This window comes from Zalophus californianus, chromosome 9 (genome assembly GCF_009762305.2).
Source record: "Zalophus californianus isolate mZalCal1 chromosome 9, mZalCal1.pri.v2, whole genome shotgun sequence".
Classification (NCBI taxonomy): Eukaryota; Metazoa; Chordata; class Mammalia; order Carnivora; family Otariidae; genus Zalophus; species Zalophus californianus.
In genome coordinates this window covers 128,082,978-128,103,878 of record NC_045603.1, presented here as the reverse complement: position 1 = coordinate 128,103,878, position 20,901 = coordinate 128,082,978, and the positions used below count along the sequence as shown (strand labels likewise).

Genomic DNA, 20,901 nt, shown 5'->3' with positions numbered 1-20,901 from the left:
GTCATGATCCCAGGGTCCTAGAAACCGGTCCCACATTGGGCTCCCTGCTCAGTGGGGAATCTGCTTCTCCCTCTACTCCTCCCCCCTGCTCGTGCTCTCTCTCTCTCTCATGCTCTCTCTTTCTCCCAAATAAATAAAATCTTTAAAAAACAACAACAACAAAGGATTCCTTTCTGCTGGGGCAAAGAGCTAACTGAATGAAAGAAACTGATTGAACACACTTAAATGAGACATCAAACACTTTTATTAGGTGCAGCCCTCACTTAGTTCTCCTGAAAACGGTAATCGGCCACTGTTACATGTATTCATCCATGAAAGCAACAGCTCTGCACACAGAACTAATCACGTGCCAGGAGTTACCAGGTCTGCACGTGCAGTGATTTGGATAACAAGTGATAGAAAAGATTAAGGCAGCTTGTTAAGAAAACATTCTCCCTAGGCACCTTGATTCCTTGTGGTTTTCTCTCAGAGAGCTCCAGCAGAGGGCTACCTCACAGGTTGATCCTCTTTCCTTTCACCAGCCGCCCTCGAAATCTACACAAATCCTGGAAATAAAGCCAAACACAGTGAGTTGATGGAACACTGGGAATCTGTTCAGCATAAGACAAAGGAGATTTCTAGCATCTGCCAACAGTTAAATGGAAAAACTCCGCACAGGAGTCCTGTCAGTTAGTAAATAAACCATATTCCAGGACTCCAAATGATGTACTTGCCCACATCTAGAATAGTGTCGAACAAACTAAGAGAGCCAGTCCCCAGGAGGTCAGCCTGTCTTATTTGGCTCTGCTGTTGACCACAGGTATCTTCAACCGGCTGAGCACGGTGTTTGGTCACAACTGCCCACACTGCCGCCCTCCCCTTGTCCTGCTTTCCTTTAGACACTGCCCCATTTTGAGTGATCTGCTCCTAAGTGAAAATGATGTCATGAGTTTTGGGTTCATTTGTTTTTTCCCTTTGTTCTCAACAAAACAATTCAGACTTTTTTTGTTCCTTGTTTATTTTTGAGCAGACAGCAAGGTCAGGTGGAAAAAACAGGTTTCGAAATTCGACCTCATTCCGAAATGTAGCTCTTTCGCTTACGTCACTTTGGCCAACCTCTTGGACTTTTCACTTTCTCCTTAAGAGCGTGGAGTGAGGGGAACCTGGGTGGCTCAGTGAGATAAGTGTCCGACTCAGGTCATGATCTCAGGGTGGTGGGATCCAGCCCCACGTCTGGCCCCTCGCTTAGTCGGGAGTCTGCTAGAGATTCCCTCCCTCACTCTCTCCTCTCCCCTGGCTTGTGTGCACTCTCTCTCTCTCAAACAAATAAATAGATCTTAAAAAAAAAAAAAAACAGTGAGAATGATTGTTCCACTGGGTTTTGGTGAAGAAAGTAAGAATAGGGCTATGAAAGTGCTCTTGTACCTCACAAAGAACTTTATCGCAGAAGTTAACATCATCATTCCAAGTAAAGCTGAGAAACTATATCTGCGAGACAAACATTTTATTTTTTTTAAAGATTTTATTTATTTATTTGAGAGAGAGAGAATGAGAGAGAGAGAGCACATGAGAGGGGGGAGGATCAGAGGGAGAAGCAGACTCCCGGCCGAGCAGGGAGCCCGATATGGGACTCTCGATCCTGGGACTCCAGGATCATGACCTGAGCCGAAGGCAGTCGCTTAACCAACTGAGCCACCCAGGCTCCCGAGACTAACATTTTAAAATAAATACAGGAGGGGCACCTGGGTGGCTCAGTCCGTTAAGTATCGGACTTTGGCTCAGGTCATGATCTCAGGGTCCTAGGATTGAGCCCCGTGTCAGGCTCCCCACTCAGCAGGGAGTCTGCTTGTCCCTCTCCCTCTGCCGCCCCTTCTCCTCCCCACCTCTGTGTGCCTCTCTCTCTCTCAGATAAACAAAAGATTTTATTTATCAGAGAGAGAGAGAGAGAGAGGCACGGCAAGAGAAGGAGCACAAGCAGGGGGAGTGGGAGAGGGAGAAGCAGGCTTCCCGCTTCCCATTCGAGCCGGATGCCAGGCTCGATCCCAGGACCCCGGGATCATGACCCGAGCCAAAGTCCGACGCTTTTAAAAGATTTAAAATCTTTTTAAAAATAGGATGAAATAAATACAGGAGGCAATTCATTTATCACGACCTGAAAAGCCTCAAACATAATGTATGCCTGCTTTAAAATTCAGAGTGTTGCACAGAAGCCCCACTTGACAAGATACGGTGCCTTCATAAGGCATTTTAAGTACTGGACCAAGGAAGGAGGACAAGACTTTCTACCATCTGCAAATGTGAAACGAGAGCCTTTTCAGACGTGGGATAGATTCACAGGTTCAAAAGGGAGAAGTGAGGTTCTTAAGCTGGGAAGGAGTTTCAGAAGATGACTCCCAGTGGCACGGTAGCTTAGTGTTGGTGTATGGTACTCTTCCCAGGACCGGAAGGCCCAGAGTTATCACGACAGTCGGTCTCCTTGGGGGTCCTGTCACCCCCGTAGGAAACGCATGCATTTATGATTAATGCACATTAAAACATAGGATCAGCTTCTTGGTTCAGAGGCTAAAATGGACTTCACCTACAAAGTAAATACGTTTATTTGCCTTGACTACAGTTTGTCTGCTAATCATCATCAGCGTTGAATGTCCACTAGTTACGAAGAATTTACAAGTGATGTGTGTTAAGTAGAAAGGGATATGAAATAATGTCTCATGCCCCCTATTGATAAGCATCAGTGGTTTCTGAAGTCTGCTCCATGACACTCCAGATGTGAACTGACCCAAGCAAAAACCTGCTTAAGAATTGCTTTCTGGGAGTCTTATTGGATTTACATATATGTAAATACTCTGCTGTATACACATAAAGGAGGCCTGTGAGTGAAAGCCCAAACCTTTAACTTCCTTCTGTGCATTCAGAAGGTAGCCTTTGTGCTTCACTTGCTCTCCTCTAGACCTGTGTTCTGTTTCCACCTGTCTGTCCTTGAACAGGACAGCCTGCATACCACAGGGCGGCCGAAGACATGAAGCCTGGGGTGCTCAGGTGCCCCCCGCCTGGGAAGCAAGTACAAGCTGAAATCCCACTGTCATTCTTAGTGGGTCTCAGCAAAGCTTCTGCAAGGCGCTCTAAACAAAGCATGCTATACTTCCAAAGTACATCAGGTATGAGAGTTAAGCAGCTGAAGGAAAGAAGAAAAAATAGTCTTAACCTATCATCTCAGACAGACGTACCCTCAGCGTGCTGTCTTTTGGAATTCCATGTAATTTGTTTGCTATCTCCATAACCTCTCTCTCAAAGATTTCTTGACTGGTGCCTTTGACATCGATGTAGTGGCAGTCCGAACTGGCGAAATGGCAGGAAATTGCCTGTGCAGTGTGACAGGATTAATATTGGGGGAAAAAAAACCATTCCATTAACACCAGCAACCAAACAGGGAGACTTCTTTTAGAAAGTCAGCTATTTCACTCAGCGTTTGATTTCTAGAATGTTCCGTGGTGTCCTGTGTTAGTCTCTTCAGGGTTCAGTGACCCCCACCCCCACGCCCCAGGGACAGTTAAAGGCTGACTGAGAAATGACAAGAGGTTTTGAGCTCCCTGTGATACTTGTTTTCAAAATGGGCAGGGAACATAACGACACGAGTAAGAGGACTTTAACTTTTGAACATGTGATTTGTCTAGTGTGTGGATGTCCTCAAGTCCTAAACAGGAATGTGTTCCGGGGTTCTTCATCATCTTCCTAGAGAAGTTAAGTTACTCAGTTGAGTTTGTGGTGGGTTGTTATTTCAATGGCTACAGATGGTGAAAAAAAAAAAAAAAACAACCCACAAAAATACCTTGCAGAAGAAAATAATATACACGCCCACCCCTCTCAAATCAAACAGACATTTGAAGTCCGATAGCATTCACGTACAGTCCCCATCTTGTTTCCTTCTGAAGGTAAGATGGAGGTTACTTGGTTCTCCCCATTGTTGAAAAAGTTATAAGCTGATCTAAACTTAAACCCCGCTTTCCTAGTTGCAAGTTAGTTCTCTTGAGGTGACCATGTCTACTGGAAGGACTGCCTGCTTTGCCCAGAACATCAGACTTCTAGGCGGTAGAGTCACAGACTCCATTTCCCACAGAAGCCCCCACACCACGCCAAGGAGGAGTGACACCTGAGGCCAAAGGGGGAAAGTGCATACCCATATACATGGGTTTATGTATTTCTTTTAAGGGTTCATATTTTCCCAAACATTAAAGTAGTTGAAAAACTACTGAAAAATTGCAAAGTCAGTACGTTAAATCTCAGATTACTTACGTTTTTTATTCTGTAACTTTTTTTTCAAAGAGTAATCATTCTATACTCTCTCTCAACTTTTTAACATGGACCGTTTCAATATGTAGTGATCCTACCTCAGTTTATGATCCTGATCATATAGCAAGTAATATAATTTTCTGACTCATACAACTTTCAGATCTTTGGTCTCAGCTTCCTGTTTTTATACACACACAGACACATACATTTCCATTTTTCATTTCAAGTTGAATTTTGAGGCTAAGGATCCCTGATTAAAGGCCCGAAGTGGTGAAACTCAGGAACACTCACATCATTTGTGTCACTGGGGCCGTACCCTCTGCTTGAAGAGTTCCGAGGGTCCTGCTGGTGGAGAGTCTGATCTAGTCTTTATTTAAAATGTTGGCATTGTGTTCCTCATGGATAGTTTTTGCATTAATTTTGATTTTCTAAATACTGCCCTAAAATATCATTTAACTTGATTGCTGAGGGGGTTTTTTTTGGCATCTTCCCCCCGCCCCTGTTAAATTTTGCCCCAGAAAAGAGTGCCTTCTTGCCTCTCTCTCATCCCGGCCCCATCAACCTGATGGAAATATGAATGAAGGAATGGAAGGTGAAACCTGGTAGCTAAGTCTTCACTTCAGGGAGACAACGGGGGTTGGTGTGACAAACTGGAAGGCTTCACTCAGCCCCAAAGAAGCCCCCAATATTTAGTATCAAGAGCCATGTTATATGGGGAAATGAGAGTCCATAGTACTGTCAGATCTGCTGAATTTTTGAGAAGCGAAAAATCTGGGAGTATGAGAAATGTCAATTTTTTTTAATGTAAGCGATGAAATCATTAGGTTTGTAAAACATTCTAGGGCTAAAACAAATTCTGGGACTAAGAGGTGAAAAATATGGCTGCCTGTGAAATCTGAGGTCTGGGCAGCCAATTCAGAACCTTTGTTTAGAATCAATAATGGTTTTCCCAATAACAAAGCTATTATAAACTGTCCTCCTATGTGATTACTGTGAGCTATATACATTCCAAATCTTATGATTTTAGTATGTCAGCCATTGTGTCTGCCTCCAAAAGCACCGGCTGTGGGCTCCCAAGTATGTTCTTTCTCTGAAGCAATTCTATGAATGTTCGTAAATCAGTATCAGTAGGATTGGGATCCTGAGGTCACCCGGCTTCTTACTGATAAGAGCAAAAAAGCATGAGGTAGCAAATAGATTTCCTGGTAAATATAAACCCCGCTAAAGGCCAGTTTAGTTCAATGTCCAAATCTCATAAAGTTTCACATATCTTGACATTTTTGTTTCTAACCTCTTCATCTTTGGAAGGTACAGTGATGTGAGTGCATACCTTCCGGTATCCTTGAGTTTTGTTCCAGCCAGATCCATGGATGAGCAAAGGATGAAAGAAAACAGTGTCTCCCTTCTCCATCACAAGGTGCACTCGGGGGCTGTTTTCATCATAGTCCTGGATCCCGTAGAACATTATGTTAACTCCCCCCTAGAACACACAAGAAAACCAAAGTCTGTATTAGAGGAACCCGTGATTCAGAATTTTATCAATGACTCATTAGGAAAAGCAAAGGTTTCCTAAGTTCTGCCAAGAGAAAGAGATAAATAGACTCTTAAGCTGTAATATATACAAAAACTTCTCAGATATCTGGTTGTAAAAATCATGGATTTGGGGGACCAAAGGAAGAATCTGAAATTTCCACTTAGCCTTCATTACTGAATTGTAAGTGAAGATCTAGACCATCTTTGCATTTTGCGGTTAACACGGGAGATCCCCTTTCCAGCCTGAATCTTAACCTCTCTTTCCCAACATGATGTTCTCTTCACCTGGAACTTTGCCTAAATAATTCTTCTTTGGCTAAGGAGTTCCTCTGAGAAGCAAACTGTTCTTCCAAGCCAACAGAGAGAAAATGCTCAAGTTTCCTCAGCTCAGAAAGCACTCATGTCACATCCAGAGTAAAGAAAGAAGAATAGTCAATTAAAACATTGTGTTTTTTTATAACTACTTCCAAAGTTACTGCTTCAGTAATGGTTATGGGGGGGGGCACGGTATCCCATTCTCCTCCCTAAGGCTCTCCCACATTCTTCTGGGGGGAAGGGCCGCTTTCCTGCTGGACTGTGTTGGGACTTTGACCCAGTACCCTTCTCTCCTGGCCAGGGTGGATTTGTGACCTAAGCTTGGTCAATCAGACCTCCCACTGTTGTCCTCACTTTGAATCTGAACAGAGGATTGATCAAAGACCCTGGTCATGGTCAAGATTCAACTGTCCCCACCAGGTGTCCCAACCTGACTGTTCCCAGGGAACGGTGACTCCCACTTTCCCTCTCCCCAGAGCCAGCCAGGCTTTCCATGGACTCAGCACGTGCCTGCGTCCCTCCAAGACACTCCCTTTGGCTTACGTCAGCCACAGCCCGCTTCTGTTGCCTGCACCAAACTTTCCCTAAACCTCAACTCAGTTTATGAATCTTACCGTTTCAGATTTTATATCCGAATCCAGACTCAAAGATTTTCACTTGGCACTAATCCCCAGTGCAAGAGTTCTAACTAATTGAGGCAGAAGTCCTGAAACCCATATTCTTTACTTCCTACAAAACCACATTCATTCTTCCTGCCTTAACAACACGTGCTCTCTCATTCTGACCATCATTATGGGGTTTGCAGGCCTTATTGTCTGATACCTAAAACACTCATAATCTCCTCTCTGGTTTCTCTGCCTCTGGACTCCTGACCTCCAGTACATCCTGCTCTAGACCTCAAGATTATCATTCCTGAAGAGCCAATTGAGCTCACCATTCATGGGCTCAAAAGCATTTGATAGTTTTCTCACACCAACAGTTCAGTCAATAAACCATTCAATGGGCACACAATGGCATGCTACTCCTCCTTCCCCAGAGCCTTCCTTGGTCTCTCTAGCCGGGAAGAGATGATTCCCCCCTCTTCTTTATCCTAAGGGCCAGCGATCAGTGCATAAGAATTACTTGGCATTTGAGACATGCATCTGGTGTTGTGAGTGTTTATGTCTGACCTCTGCCATGAGGCTTAATCATCTCAGATCCTATACAGCGCCTACCAGAGTTTCCCACGCTGGTCAGCTTTCCAAAACTTGTTGAAAGAAAAATGATTATCTTACCTGACATCCTTGAATTTTCTCTGATCCTAATTCCAAAACCTAAAACAATGTTTTGCTAGGAAAGGAAATGCCATCTCATCGTTAAAGTTCTTTATGGATACTGATAGGAAATCAAAACAATAAATCTTCTGGTTGAGATATATCCACTAGGGGCTCCTGGGTGGCTCAGGGAGTCGGGTGTCCGACTCTGGATTTTGGGCTCAGGATATGATCTCGGGGTCATAAGATCAAGCTGCATGTGGGGCCAGTGCTCAGCAGAGTCTGCATGTCCCTCTTCCTCCCCCGCTGCCTCTCTCTGCTCCCGCCACCTCTCACATGTGCAAATATCGTGAGCTCTCTCCCTTTACCTCCCTCTCTCTCTCTGTGTCTCTGACTCACATAAATAAATAAAATCTTAAAAGAGAAAGAAAGAAAGAAAGAAAAAAGAAAGAAAGAAAGATTTATCCTGTATGCAGACATACCTCCCACTTAGGATAACCATGTGGCTTCAGGTGGCCTTTGTGTGTGCCTGGGAGCACACACAGGCAGCCATTGTTCTCGTCGATGTGCTCCATGGCTGTCCAAGCACAAACTATGTTATTGCTGGGCCGGAAGGGGAAATAGTACAGATCCTGGTGCAAGGGATGACGGGATGTCTTCTTGCCTGAAACAGAACCTGCTGTTAAAACACACCTGAACCTCAGAATTCGTCGCCTTTGCCCGCAAAACCAGAACAATGACTATCGCTACAAAACCCAGACGACGGAAACGGCACTATAGAAAATCAGCATGCCCAGAGAAGCACCACACTGGAATATCAAATCCACAGGGTGACTCCAGATCCTACACTTTTTTTCTGGGTTTCTGGTAGCCGAGGACTCACACCATTCTCTAGCAACTCATAACATATCATGATCTGTGTTGTGCTTTATTCCTTTGTAACTCTGGTTTGAGCACAGAGCATAGTATTCAAAACAAAGTTTGATTAGTTGAAGAGAGTAGACAAATTTGAAGTTCCCTGTTAGCCTTCAAAGTGGCTGATACAAACACTATCAATGAACTAAATTAATAAAAGGCCGCCAAGAAGTTCCTTGTGAAACTAGAGGCACTTGGTGCACAGTCATTGTGTAGAATCAGAGGTCACAGAACCACATTTCCGTGGTTCCCTGTTTGCACTCTGAACTTGGTGTTCCCCAATCCCCAACCCCGACCTCTCTAAGCAAGACATCCAGGGTGGGAGAGATTTCGTGGTGCTACGCTACAGGCCAGTCACATAAAGCTCTCCTGGCCTCTTTTCTCCAGAAAAAGTGGAAAAGGATAAAGAATCTTGAAGGACCCATTTATTACTCCTGGTAGAATACATTTTCTCAGCATGGCCCAAGAGCTGGGGCTAGCTTAAAAATGCAGATTCCTGGGGGCGCCTGGGTGGCTCACTCAGTCAAGCATCTGACTCTTGATTTCAGCTCAGGTCTTGAGCTCAGTTTCATGAGTTCAAGCCCCGCTTTGGGCTCCATGCGGGGCATGGAGCCTACTTTTAAAAAAAAATTTTTTTTTGGACGCCTGGGTGGCTCAGTTGGTTAACCGACTGCCTTTGGCTCAGGTCATGATCCTGGAGTCCCTGGATCGAGTCCCGCATCGGGCTCCCTGCTCAGCAGGGAGTCTGCTTCTCCCTCTGACCCTCCCCCCATCTCATGTGCTTTCTCTCTCATTCTCTCTGTCTCTCAAATAAATAAATAAAATCTTTAAAAAAAAAAATTTTTTTTTAAATACGGATTCCTGGGTTCTAGCTTCCAAACCAGTTTCTCTGGGAGTGAGATCTTAGGAGCTACATTTTAGCAAGCACAAGAGCAACTGTATTTTGTGATTTTAAGAGCAACTGTAGTATGTGATTTTTTAAATTTATTTTTATTTTTTGAGAGAGCGAGAATGAGAGAGAGAGAGTGTGTACATGGGGCGGGAGGGTCAGAGGTAGAAGCAGACTCCTTGCTGAGCAGGGAGCCCGATGCGGGACTCGATCCCGGGACTCCAGGATCATGACCTGAGCCGAAGGCAGTCGCCCAACCAATGAGCCACCCAGGTACCCTAGTATGTGATTTATAAGAATAGTTTTAATTTTGTTAGGAATAATAATGTCTTCAATCAGGAAGGCCAAATTCACACTATCATAGGTGAGAATGGTTAACAAAGCTTAGAGGTGATGATTGTAATCATAGGAGCCTATGGTATATGAACAGTCATGTTTATTAAACCAAACTTTTGAGTAGCAAGCCAGTCGTCTGAAAATCCAACAATAACCCTACAGTTAACATCTGAGATCACTACTGTACTTCACCATTGTTATGACGTATGCTATTTTAAGACTTAAATAAAAGGACATATATATTTATTTATCAAAGTTTAACATTTATACACACAGGTATAGTTAGAACACCTTAAATTATTTTTTTCTCTTTTCTTTTTTTATTTTTTTGGCTTCTCCATAACAAGTAAGAGGCCTTTACCAGAATCTGGAGGTTTGTTTATTAGCATTGTATGCATGGCCATAATATTGGGTCCAGTGAAGCACTCCACATATTTCAGAATCTAAGAGAAAAGAGGAGAAAACGTTTCACGAGAAATGCAATGCACAAAAGTGGCACAAAGTACAATTATCTGTACAAGAGCCAAGATGCCAAGAATTAAACACTTGGTAGGAGCGCCTTGGTGGCTCAGGCAGTGAAGCCTCTAACCCTTGATTTCAGCTCTGGTCATGATCTCAGAGTCAGGATCGAGCCCTGTGTTGGGCTCCTTGCTCAGTGGGGAGTCTACCTGAGATTCGCTCCCTCTGCCCCTCCCCTCCAAATAAATAAATAACTATATTTTTTTAAGAAACCACTTGGTATTTCACGACACTGCAAACAAAGAATGAAAAAGTTGGAACAGGAAATCTTCAACATTGAATTAAACAGGCTTTTCCGAGCCAGTTGGAAGCCCAACCGCTTTTTCTACAAGAGAGACAAGTGTTTCTCTGAGGTATCACCTGGGAAGGACAGAAATACTCTTCTCTCAACTGGAACTGTCCACAGCTGCCCAGGGAGAAGGCAGCTTCCTCTTTCCCCCACCGAGACTCCTCATAAGAAGGGACCATGAGGGGCCCCTGGCTGGCTCAGTCGGTAGAGCATGCAGCTCTTGACCTCAGGTCGTGAGTTCAGGCCCCACGTTGGGCGCAGAGCCTACTTAAGAAAACAAGGAGGGACCATGAGAGGCCCCAGCACACATGCAGCGGCCATGCATACCCCAGAAGAAAACAGAAGAGCATCTGGGGCCACTTCACAATCAGAGCACCTCCCATTCCCCAGCTCTTCACCGAGGCCCTCCAAAGCAGACAGAGTGAAAGGAAACGGGGGTACGGTGGGGAATGAGATGAGCAGGTCCCTGTCCCCATGGAGTCGATATTCTGGTGGAAGAAGGGTCTTCAATAATGACATGGGCACGGAGGCTTGAGACCAAGTTAGCAATGAGCATGGGACCCGGGCTCTGGCAGCTGGGGTGCTACCTCCTTGCGTCTAACCCACCAAGGGAGGGGTACGTGCAGAAAAGACTGGGCATTGTATGCCTACTACCTGCCAGGGGCTTTATGCATCAGCCCACCTAAACCTCACAGCGGTCCCTGAAAAGTAATGCGTCCATGCATTAATAATCCTTTAAAGAGAACACCCCACACAAATGAGGCTAAAGCTAATAAACTGCCCAAGTTGGCAGAACCAATTAAATGAACAAGATGGTATTCAATCTCCAATTCTGTCTGACTCCAAAAACAAGCATATTCTGCTTTCTACTTGATGCCCTATAAGGAATATTGGCAACTTGGGAATGAAATGCTTGAAATGGTACCAAAATCCTAGGAGTCAGAACTCATACTTCTTGTTTTTATAAAGCGTGTCAACTTTTGGGATTCCCTCAGGCCAGTGTTTTCTTTCTTTCTTTCTTTCTTTTTTAAACTAATCTCTAATCCCACTGTGGGGCTCGAATTCACAACCTCGAGATCAAGAGTCTCATACTCCCACGACTAAACCAGCCAGGCGCCTCCGACCAGTATTTTCTAAATCTCAGTGATACTCAAGAGCCATTTTACCATTTCTATCATACTTTACAGAGCTGCCCGATACAGTTAGCCAATAATTTCCCTAAATCGACTCACGTCTTTTCCTGATTTATTCCTGAGGTCATAGGATGGATGTGCTGGTTATTTTTTCCAATACACATCAAAATAAATACCCAACTACTAAAGTCATACCCTCCTCCTAAAAATCATTTCATGAACCAGCAGATGCATGCATGAGTCACACTTTAGAGAGGTGGGAAACCTGGACGTCCTGGTCGTGCTTACTCTACCACATGTTGCCTCTAACTTCAAGCTTTTCCTCCTTGATCAATGCTCACAAGTTCCATTTCCATAGCAGGACTTGAGTTTGGGAAGAATGGATAGTTCAGAGGGGCCACGTCCCCTCTTGTCCCCAACCTTAGGGGCTGGACATCAGAGGTGGCTTACCTGTACCGTCTTTTTCAGGAGGCAGATTTTCTTTTCTTAAAATATTTTTTAACTTTTTTTTAAAGATTTTATTTCTTTGTCAGAGAAAGACCGAGAGAGAGAGAGCAGCAGGCAGAGGGAGAAGCACGATCCCTCCCCACTGAGCAGGGAGCCCAATCAGGACTCGATCCCAGGACCCTGGGATCAAGACCTGACCCGAAGGCTGACGCTTAACCGACTGAGCCACCCAGGTGTCCCATTTTTTTTTTTTTAGACTTTCGTTATTTATTTAACAGAGGACAGAGAGAGAGGGAACACAAGCAGGGGGACTGGGAGAGGGTGAAACAGGCTTCCCGCTGAGCAGGGAGCCCGACGCGGGGCTCGATCCTAGGACTCTGGGACCACCCCTGAGCCGAACGCAGATGCCTAATGACAGAGCCACCCGGGCACCCCAGGTGTCCTAGTTTTTAACTTTTTTTTTTTTCTAGGTTTAAGTAACATCCACACGCAACCTGGGGTTTGAACTCACACGCCAGAGATCAAGAGCCACATGCTCGGGACACTTGGGTGGCCCAGGCGGTTAAGCAGCCGAGTCTTCATTTCGGCTCAGGCCGTGATTTCAGGATCCAGAGATCCAGCCCCATGTCAGGCTCTGTGCTCACTGGGGAGTCTGCTTGAGATTTTCTCTCTTCCTCTCCCTCTGCCCCTCCACCTGCTCGCGCCTCACTCTCTCTCTAAAATAAATACATAAATCTTAAAATAAAAAAAAAGTCGCGTGCTCTACCAACTGAGCCAGGCAGGTGCCCACGTGAGGCAAATTCTCTAATCACCCTTGGGGTTATAATTTCTAACATGTACTATATGCAATGTGTCCTTTAAACCATTCTCCGTAAATGGTTCATAAACTGTGATACATTTATGCAGTGGGATGCTACGCAGTAGTTTAAAAGTATGATATAGAGTAATATATAAGTGATACGGAAAGATGTCTAAGATCTATTATAAGTGGAGAAAACATGGCGACAACCAGTATGTTCCCACGTGACACAAAAGGTGTGGGTAGATAGGTGCACCTGCATAGCCATGAAAAAATTCTAGCTGAATGCACCAGAAAGCTCAGCAGTGAATGGGGCTGGCGGGTGGGAGACTTCCTTTCTCCTGTTATGCCCTGCTGTGCTATGTGGATATCTTCATAACTATGAATTACTCTTAAATAATAATAATTTTTTAAAACCGACTTTAAACCTGAACACAACCTTGGGCACCTGGGTGGCTCAGTTGGTTAAGCGACTGCCTTCGGCTCAGGTCATCGAGGACTCGGGATCGAGTCCCACATCGGGCTCCCTGCTCAGCAGGGAGTCTGCTTCTCCCTCTGACCCTCCCCCCTCTCATGTGCTCTCTCTCTCTCTCTCATTCTCGCTCTCTCAAATAAATAAAATCTTTAACAAAAATAAATAAATAAAAAATAAATCTGAACAAAACCTTAAACCTCTACTGACCAGATTCATGAGAAAAAAAGAAACAAAGGGATGTCCAGTGATGAGACCTGCAATGCCCCTCCTGTTGATATGCCATATCCAGAGTCGGAGAGGCTCTGTCTCTCTCTAAGGCAGAATTCCTAACCTTCTCAACCAAGGATAATGACCAAACTCCAGACAGGGTTTCTCCGTCTGGACACTACTGACATTGGGGGCTGGATAATTCATTATCTGGGGGAGGGGGCTATTCTGTGCACTGTAGGATCCCTGGGCTCCATTAGCAGCATGTCCGGCCTCTACCCCGAGAGAAGCCGGTAGTACAGGGTCCCCACCACGTGACAACCCAGCATGGCTCCAGGCACCGCCAACTGTCCACCTCCAGTTGAAAACCACTGCTCACCAGCCACAAGACAAGGGGGCCAGAGAAAGTGTAAGCAGCAATTCCGGAGGCAAGCATGCAGGTGGGCTGTTGGATTAGAGGGAAAGAAAATGCAGGAAGGCTCTCGAACCTCAGGGAGAGCACAGTATCTGAAGAGTTCCTTGTCTTCTTGGAAATCTTGGACCTTTGAAACTGTCTTTTCACTTGGCACATATTCTGATTTTGCAATGGACACATCTCTCATTATCATCATTTGCTCTGGTTTCACCTCCCCCTGGCAGATCCTTTCAAACTCGCTCCTAGAAAATTAAATTGGCAGATGATGTCATTAGTGCAGGCTCCAGACACCTGGCCTGGCCAGTTCTGTGGAAAGATTCTCGAAGATGGAGGGGGTGGTGTCTCTGCACCAGGCTGACCTCCGGGCCAGGCTCAGGAGTTCTGAGGACGGGGAAGAGAAACCGGCCAGCTCAGAAGCCCCCTCTCCTCACCGTGAGGCTGGAATTCACTGCGGGAACTCACATATCCTTTAGCCTCCCAGAACAGTGGGGAAATGTCTGTGATTTGGTTGCACCTGAGTAATCAGGGCAACTACTTCTCTCATACTTACCACGGGCCAGGCCCCCTTCGAAGGACTCTTGTGTACTTCACCTTATTCAGTCCTCACAACAACGCTAGGGCATAAGACACACAACAGGAAGTAGCGGGGCTAAGATTAAAGCCAGCTGGTCTGGCTCCAGAGCTCATGTTCCTAACCACTTCCCAGTGAGCCAATCACTGAAAAATATCTGAACACACACACGCTCATCTTACTCACATTCCTACTGCAAACATACAACATTTCTGTAAAACAACGAAGGGTTACTGTACCTAAAGCGTTCAATATCAGCCTCAGATACCAAATTTTTAATGACAAGAAACCCATTTTCTTCATAAAATTGTCTCTGTCCTAGGCTTAGATCATTATTATCCCGAGTATACCTAAAGGAGAAAAAAAAATTTCAAATAAGTCCAAATGAAAAATCACAACCCAACAATACGTATCGAGAGCCTGACAAATGTTCATACTCTTCCACCCAGCATTTCTATTTTTTATTTACTCTAAGAAAATAACCTGAACAGTGTTTTAAAACAAGTCTTTGGGATTTAAGTTTATTGATTTTTTTTTTTTTTTTTAGTAATCTCTATCCCCAACATGCAGCTCGACCTCACGAACCAGAGATCAAGAGTCACATGCTCTTCCGACTGAGCCAGCCAGGCGCCCCCAGTCTGACCATTTTTTAAAACGTTTAGATCCAAAACGTTAACTACTGCTATCACTAAAAAAATAGAAGAATAATTAATTAATTATATCCACTCAATATGACAGGACTCAGGCATTAAAAATGAAGAGCATGGGGCCCCTGGGTGGCTCAGTTAAGTGTGGACTGGTTGTTAGGACTCAGGTCATGATCTCATGGGTCCTGAGATCAAGCCCCAAAATGGTCTATGGGCTCAGCGGGGAGTCTGCTTGAGATTCTCTCCCTCGGCCCCTCCCCCCACTTGCAATGTGTGCACTTTCTCTCTTAAATAAAGAAATCTTTTTAAAAAAATGAAGAGCATATGATAGTACGGACAGTGCTTACTATAATAAAATGTATTTAGATTTGTTTATAACCAAGACACTACTTGAAAACAAATGCAAAGAAATACAAGAAAACATTTTTTAAGTGATTATCTTTACATCATGGAATTTTGGATGACATTTTTAAATTCCTTTTATTTCTCTGATTTTCCTATTTGTTCTGTAATGAATATGCATGGTTTTTCAGGTGGGGAAACAAATTCAATAGACTTTATGTTTTAAATTGTCTAGATCATACATTCTCAGAAGAAATCAAAGTCACAAAATCCAAGTAAGTGCATGGCAAATGCACAGTCTCAGATCACCCAGTCCTTTCTTCTGGATTGGAACTGTGGCTCTACGAGAATATTCTATGGAGATCAATGTCTTCCCCTACAAAGGTAATTTAAGATAAACCAAAGATACTAGCTAATATAGCAATAGGACCACAAACTACAGGCTAACTTAAATGAGGTATAACATGCCTAAATTTGAAAAAATCAGATTATACACTTCTGATACTTTTCCCCTAATTTTTAAAATACATATAAAAAATAAAGTTTTTTAAGGTCTTCACATTTTCCCCTAGCTCTAATTAGAACAAGTCCTGGCAACAGCCAATTTGTAGAATGAATTTTTTAAAGAATTTATTTATTCACTGTAGGGAGAGAGAGCACAGGCAGGGGCAGGAGCAGAGGGAGAAGGAGGAGCAGACTCCTTGCTATGCACAGACCCTAACCCGGGGACTCCTTCCCATGACCCATGAGATCATGACCCGGGCCAAAATCAAGAGTCGGACGCTAACCCAATGAGCCATCCCAGGCGCCCCTGTGTAATGAATTTTCACCAGACAACATGAGATGTATTTTATATCTTAGTTACCACTAGAAAAAGCTTTATATACATTGTATGGTTAAAAATGACAATTCGATCTACTTACTGGAATTGTGGAGGCTGGAAACCGTTAGGAGAAACAGCCCCTGAAGTGGGGTGAGCTACCTAGGATGTGAATTAAGGCAAATAAAATGAAATTTAGGAATCGATCTTTTCTAGAAACAACAGTCTGCCCAGGATTCCCTGGCATCAGGGAAGACTGGGTTGCACACATAGCCGCTGACAGGTACGCACGGTTGCTTACATCATTTCATTTCAGGAAGTCCAGACAAGGGACTAGAAGACCCAAGACCTTTATCGCCATGCCTGCAGCCCAGTGCAGGAGGCCTAGACCCGTAGGGCTCACTAACCGGGTCCAAGGTTACCCAGCAAAAAGGTGCCTCAGCGCAGATTTGATCCATTCGCTTTACTTCATAGCGTCCACTAGTTTATTCCACATGACTATTTCTTCCACTAAACTGCTGAACAAATAAAAAGTGTAAGGTTAAAATCTAGAAGTGAGGAGAACTGTGCTCTTCCAAAGATGGGTACTGAATGCAGTGGGAGTCCAGTCCAAAATACAAGAAACTTTTGGCTTCTTCTTCTTAAAAAAAAAAAAAAAAAAAAGCACTGGGTGGTGTATGCAAACTGAACCATGGAACACTACATCAAAAACTACTGGTGTAATGTATGGTGATTAACATAATAAAATAAAATTTTTTAAAAAGTCTATTAAATAAACAGTGGCTCTAGGAAAAGTATGGTCCACATAGTTCAGTATAATTTTAAATATCTTAAAGAGCTAGAAATTATGGAAATTCTTTCTGGTTTTCTATCCAGGGAACCACAGATCATTTACTTAGCCTCTCCTTCTTCTTGTCCTCTTAATTTTTTTTCATTGTTTCTTTAGCTTAAGGAGTGACGGTCTGAATGTCACCACTCATACACGTTATTTTCTGTCATGTCTTTATGTAACTGGGGGCAGTATAATCCTCTGTTCTCCCTGAGGCAGAGAGGTTAATGACCTTTGTCAGCTACGAGCAAGATGTGGTAGACAGAAAGCAATATTTCAGTCCAAAATCCTTCTCCCTACCATTGTGGATTCTGGTGGTGGTGGTTGCCCAAGTTGGAGCCCAATTCAGGGCTTGAAGTACAACCCTGAGATCAAGAGCTGAGCTAGAATCAGGAGGCAGGTGTTTCAGGGACTGAGCCACCCAGGCTCATTTTCACAGTAGTCACAGACTGGACCTGGAAACCTTCATTCTGGTTCCAGTTTCCCCAGTGCCCGTGGGTTGGTGGTTCTCACCTTTGGGCATGTATCAGAAACAAGTGAAAACAGACGGCTGGGCCCCACTCCCAGGTATGTGGAATCCATGGGTCTGAGATGGGCCTAGGAATCTGCATGTCTAACAAGCTCGCCTGTGCCGGGCTCTGGGCGGTCGGCTCACGCGCGGCCAAGTGCAGAAAATGCCAAAGGAGCTGAGCGCAGGCCCCTCCGTCAGGACTTCCACTCTCCCCTCGCAAGGCAGGGAAACAGGCCCTAGGAGGGCCCGGAGGGCTGGGGCGGAGCCACATCAGCCCCTGAGGTCGGCCCCGTCACGACCCCGCTGGGAGCTTGGGGCCACCCGCGCCGGGCCCCCCCCGCCCCCGCTGCCCTGGCCCCCGAGCCCCGCTCCGTCCCGGGTGCCCGGGACACCTGACACCAGCACGGGGACGCGGGCGCGGAGGAAGGGGAAGAGCTCGCTGGGCGGCTGTGCCAGGAACCCTGGAGGCCACCGCACTTGCAGCCCGAGCCCCGCGCAGCCCAAAGGATACGCGCGCCCCGGCCATACCCCGGCCGAGGTGTCCCAGCACAGTGCGCAGGCGGGCGCCAGCACGGGACTGGTTCATGGCTCCGGCGAGGAGTCGAGTCGACCAGGCCTCGGTCCTGTGTCCGGGCGGCGGGCGGGGCGCGAGCACAAGGAGCCCTGGCCGAGCGCTCAGACTCCTGGGATTCCGCCTTGTGCGGAGATGCACTGAGCCTCCGGGCCACCGTACAGTGAGGACGTCCTGCCCACAGCCCCAGCGCCTCAGTGATCACAGAGGTCGTCCCAAACGCACGCAGCTGGGGAACTGTTGTAGGGCTTAGCGACCGGGTTCAGGTCGCCCAATGAGAATTGAGCCAAAACATGACCCATATTGCCAAGGCCTAGTTTCAATTTAGTTTATTCCACGTGACTGTACCTCTGGCTCAGCTGCTGAAGTAACAGTTCAGATATCAGCCCTAGAAGTAACACGTGCTGTTCAAGACATGCAGCTTAATTGCTTGGGAATCCAGTCTGAAATATTAGAAACACACTGGATGTTCCTTAAAAAAGAAAAAAGGCACATGAAGTAAATGACTCCCTGAAGCTTGTCTCATCCACACAGTCTAGTATTATTTTAAAATTTCCTAAAGAACTAGAAATTGTTTTTATTTTATTTTAGTTTTTTTAGTTTAATCTCTACACCCAAACGTGGGGGTGGAATTCACAACCCCAACATCAAGAGTCACACATTCCACCAAGCCAGCCAAGCATCCTTCCTCCTCCTTCTTTCTTTTTTTCTCTTTCTTTTTTTTTCTTTCTTTCTCTTTCTTTCTTTCTTTCTTTCTTTCTTTCTTTCTTTCTTTCTTTCTTTCTTTCTTTTTTCTTTCTTTCTTTCTTTTTCTTTCTTTCTTTCTTTCTTTTCTTTCTCTTTCTTTCTTTCTTTCTTTCTTTCTTTCTTCTTTCTTTCTTTTTTCTTCCTTCCTTCCTTCCTTCCTTCCTTTCTTTCTTTATTCTTTCTTTCAGTTACTTCGGGGACAAGTACACAGGATTTGGCCACCATCATCTAGGTCATAAACATCCATTACCTCTCAAACTTCCCTCCTACACTCTTTTCCTCATTATTTTGTGTGTATGTGGTAAGAACACAACGTAAGATCTACTCTCTGAGCAAAGTTTAAGTAGATAATGCTAGCTATTGACACAACCATGCTGTATGTAATCTCCAAACTATTCACCTAGCATAACTGACACTCTGTAGCCTTAAACCAGCCCCTCTCCAGTCTCCCCTCCCTCAACCCCTGGGAACCCCCATTCTCTCTGCTTCCATGAGTTTGACTCTTAAATTCCTCCTGTCAGTGGTAGCAGGTACTTGTAGCCCTGTCACTGGCTTCTTTCACTTAGCATAGTGCCCTCAAGGTCCATCCATGTTGTCACAAATGGCAAGAGCTCCTTCCTTACTAGGGTTGAATCATATTCCATTATGTGTCTACCCTATTTTCTTTACCCTTTCACTTGGTGACAGACACTTAGGTGGTTGCCGTATCTTGGCCCTTGTGAAAAGTGTTGCAGTGAATGAGGGAATGCAGATATCTCTTGGAGATCTAATTTCAGTTCCTTTGGATATATACCCAGAAGTGGGATTGCCGGATCATGTGGTACTTCTATTTTTAGTTTTTGAGGTCCTTCCATACTGTTTTCCATAATGGTTATGAGAACCAGAAATTCTTTCTGGATTATCTTTCTCATGCAGTCTCGGCAGATGATTGACCTAGCATCTCGCTGATTCTTTTCTCTCCCTCGTTTTTCTCATTGTTTCTTTGTCTTAGAGTTACTTCCAGAGAGTCTCACCTTATAAACATGTTATCAGTTTTTTTTTAAGATTTTATTTATTTATTTGAGAGAGAGAGCAGGGGGAGGGGCAGAGGGAGAGGGACAAGCAGACTCTGTGCTGAGAGCTGAGCCCAAGGAGGGGCTCCATCTCGAGACCCTGAGATCACGACCTGAGCTGAAATCAAGAGCCAGACGCTTCACCCACTGAGCCACCTGGGTGCCCCTAAACATCTTATCATTTCTTAAGGGATGTCTTTATGTAATGTGGTGAAACTGCCATACTCACGGAGAAAAGCAGGCCGGGACTCAGAATTTAGTTTATTAGCTGCTGCCTATTTCCTCTGAGGGAGGGTGGAGATTTCTCAGCATCCAGAGCAAGGCTTGCCCTTTGGCCTTCATCTTTGGGTTCTCTCTCCTTTGTCCACGATTACTCCTTACCCAGACTCTCAGGTTATTTTAGGTTGACAGAAATGTCCTGGGCCTTCCCTCATGAGCTCCTAACCTCCTTGCCCACAAATTGATCATCACCTGGCGGCAGCTGATCCTGATCTCGTTGACTTGACTGCCAGGGGTTTTCAGGAGAGGCCCTTATGTTTATCCTAGTTAAAAGTGAAGCATCTGGCCTTTGGCAGGTACTGGAAAGAGAATCTGCGTGTTTCTGCTTCTGAGAATACAGCTCCTGCACCCGGCTCTCCGGGGGAATAGCTGAATCCTTACTGCCTTCTCCTGGTGGAAAGCAGGCACTGCTAGGAAGAGGCCAATGTAAATTAAGTTCAGGCCAACCCAGATGATTTAAAAGACAAGACCTTTAGCCACACAGGCCCTGAAAGTTATTGGCTTTCCTGACCAATGGGAAAGACAGTGAGATGAAACTCCATACACCTGTAGGTTTAATGTTCCGCCCGAAGACCTTGTTTTCCAAGTGTGTGAAAATCCCTGCCCGCTCTGCCGTGAGCTGGTTTAAGTGGAGGGTTGTTGAAAGAGATGAAGGAAATCTTTGAATGTTTCCAGTTATTGTCTGTCTTTTTAAAATTAGAGGATGCTGGGTTTAAGATGTCTCACTGAAGAGCCCTT

At 45.0% G+C, this 20,901-nt stretch overlaps 1 protein-coding gene across 1 annotated transcript; it reads right to left on the bottom strand.

Moving 5' to 3' along the window:
- Window positions 1-226: 226 nt before the first annotated feature.
- On the bottom strand, window positions 227-18,306 carry PHYH (phytanoyl-CoA 2-hydroxylase). The gene is made up of 9 exons (XM_027594452.2): window positions 18,026-18,306; window positions 16,278-16,336; window positions 14,605-14,715; window positions 13,868-14,036; window positions 9,872-9,953; window positions 7,853-8,034; window positions 5,600-5,749; window positions 3,207-3,341; window positions 227-545 (listed from the first exon to the last, which is right to left on the bottom strand). Exons 1-9 carry the CDS (start codon window positions 18,098-18,100, stop codon window positions 492-494), a joined length of 1,017 nt encoding a protein of 338 aa, XP_027450253.2. The 5' UTR covers window positions 18,101-18,306; the 3' UTR covers window positions 227-491.
- Window positions 18,307-20,901: the final 2,595 nt, after the last annotated feature.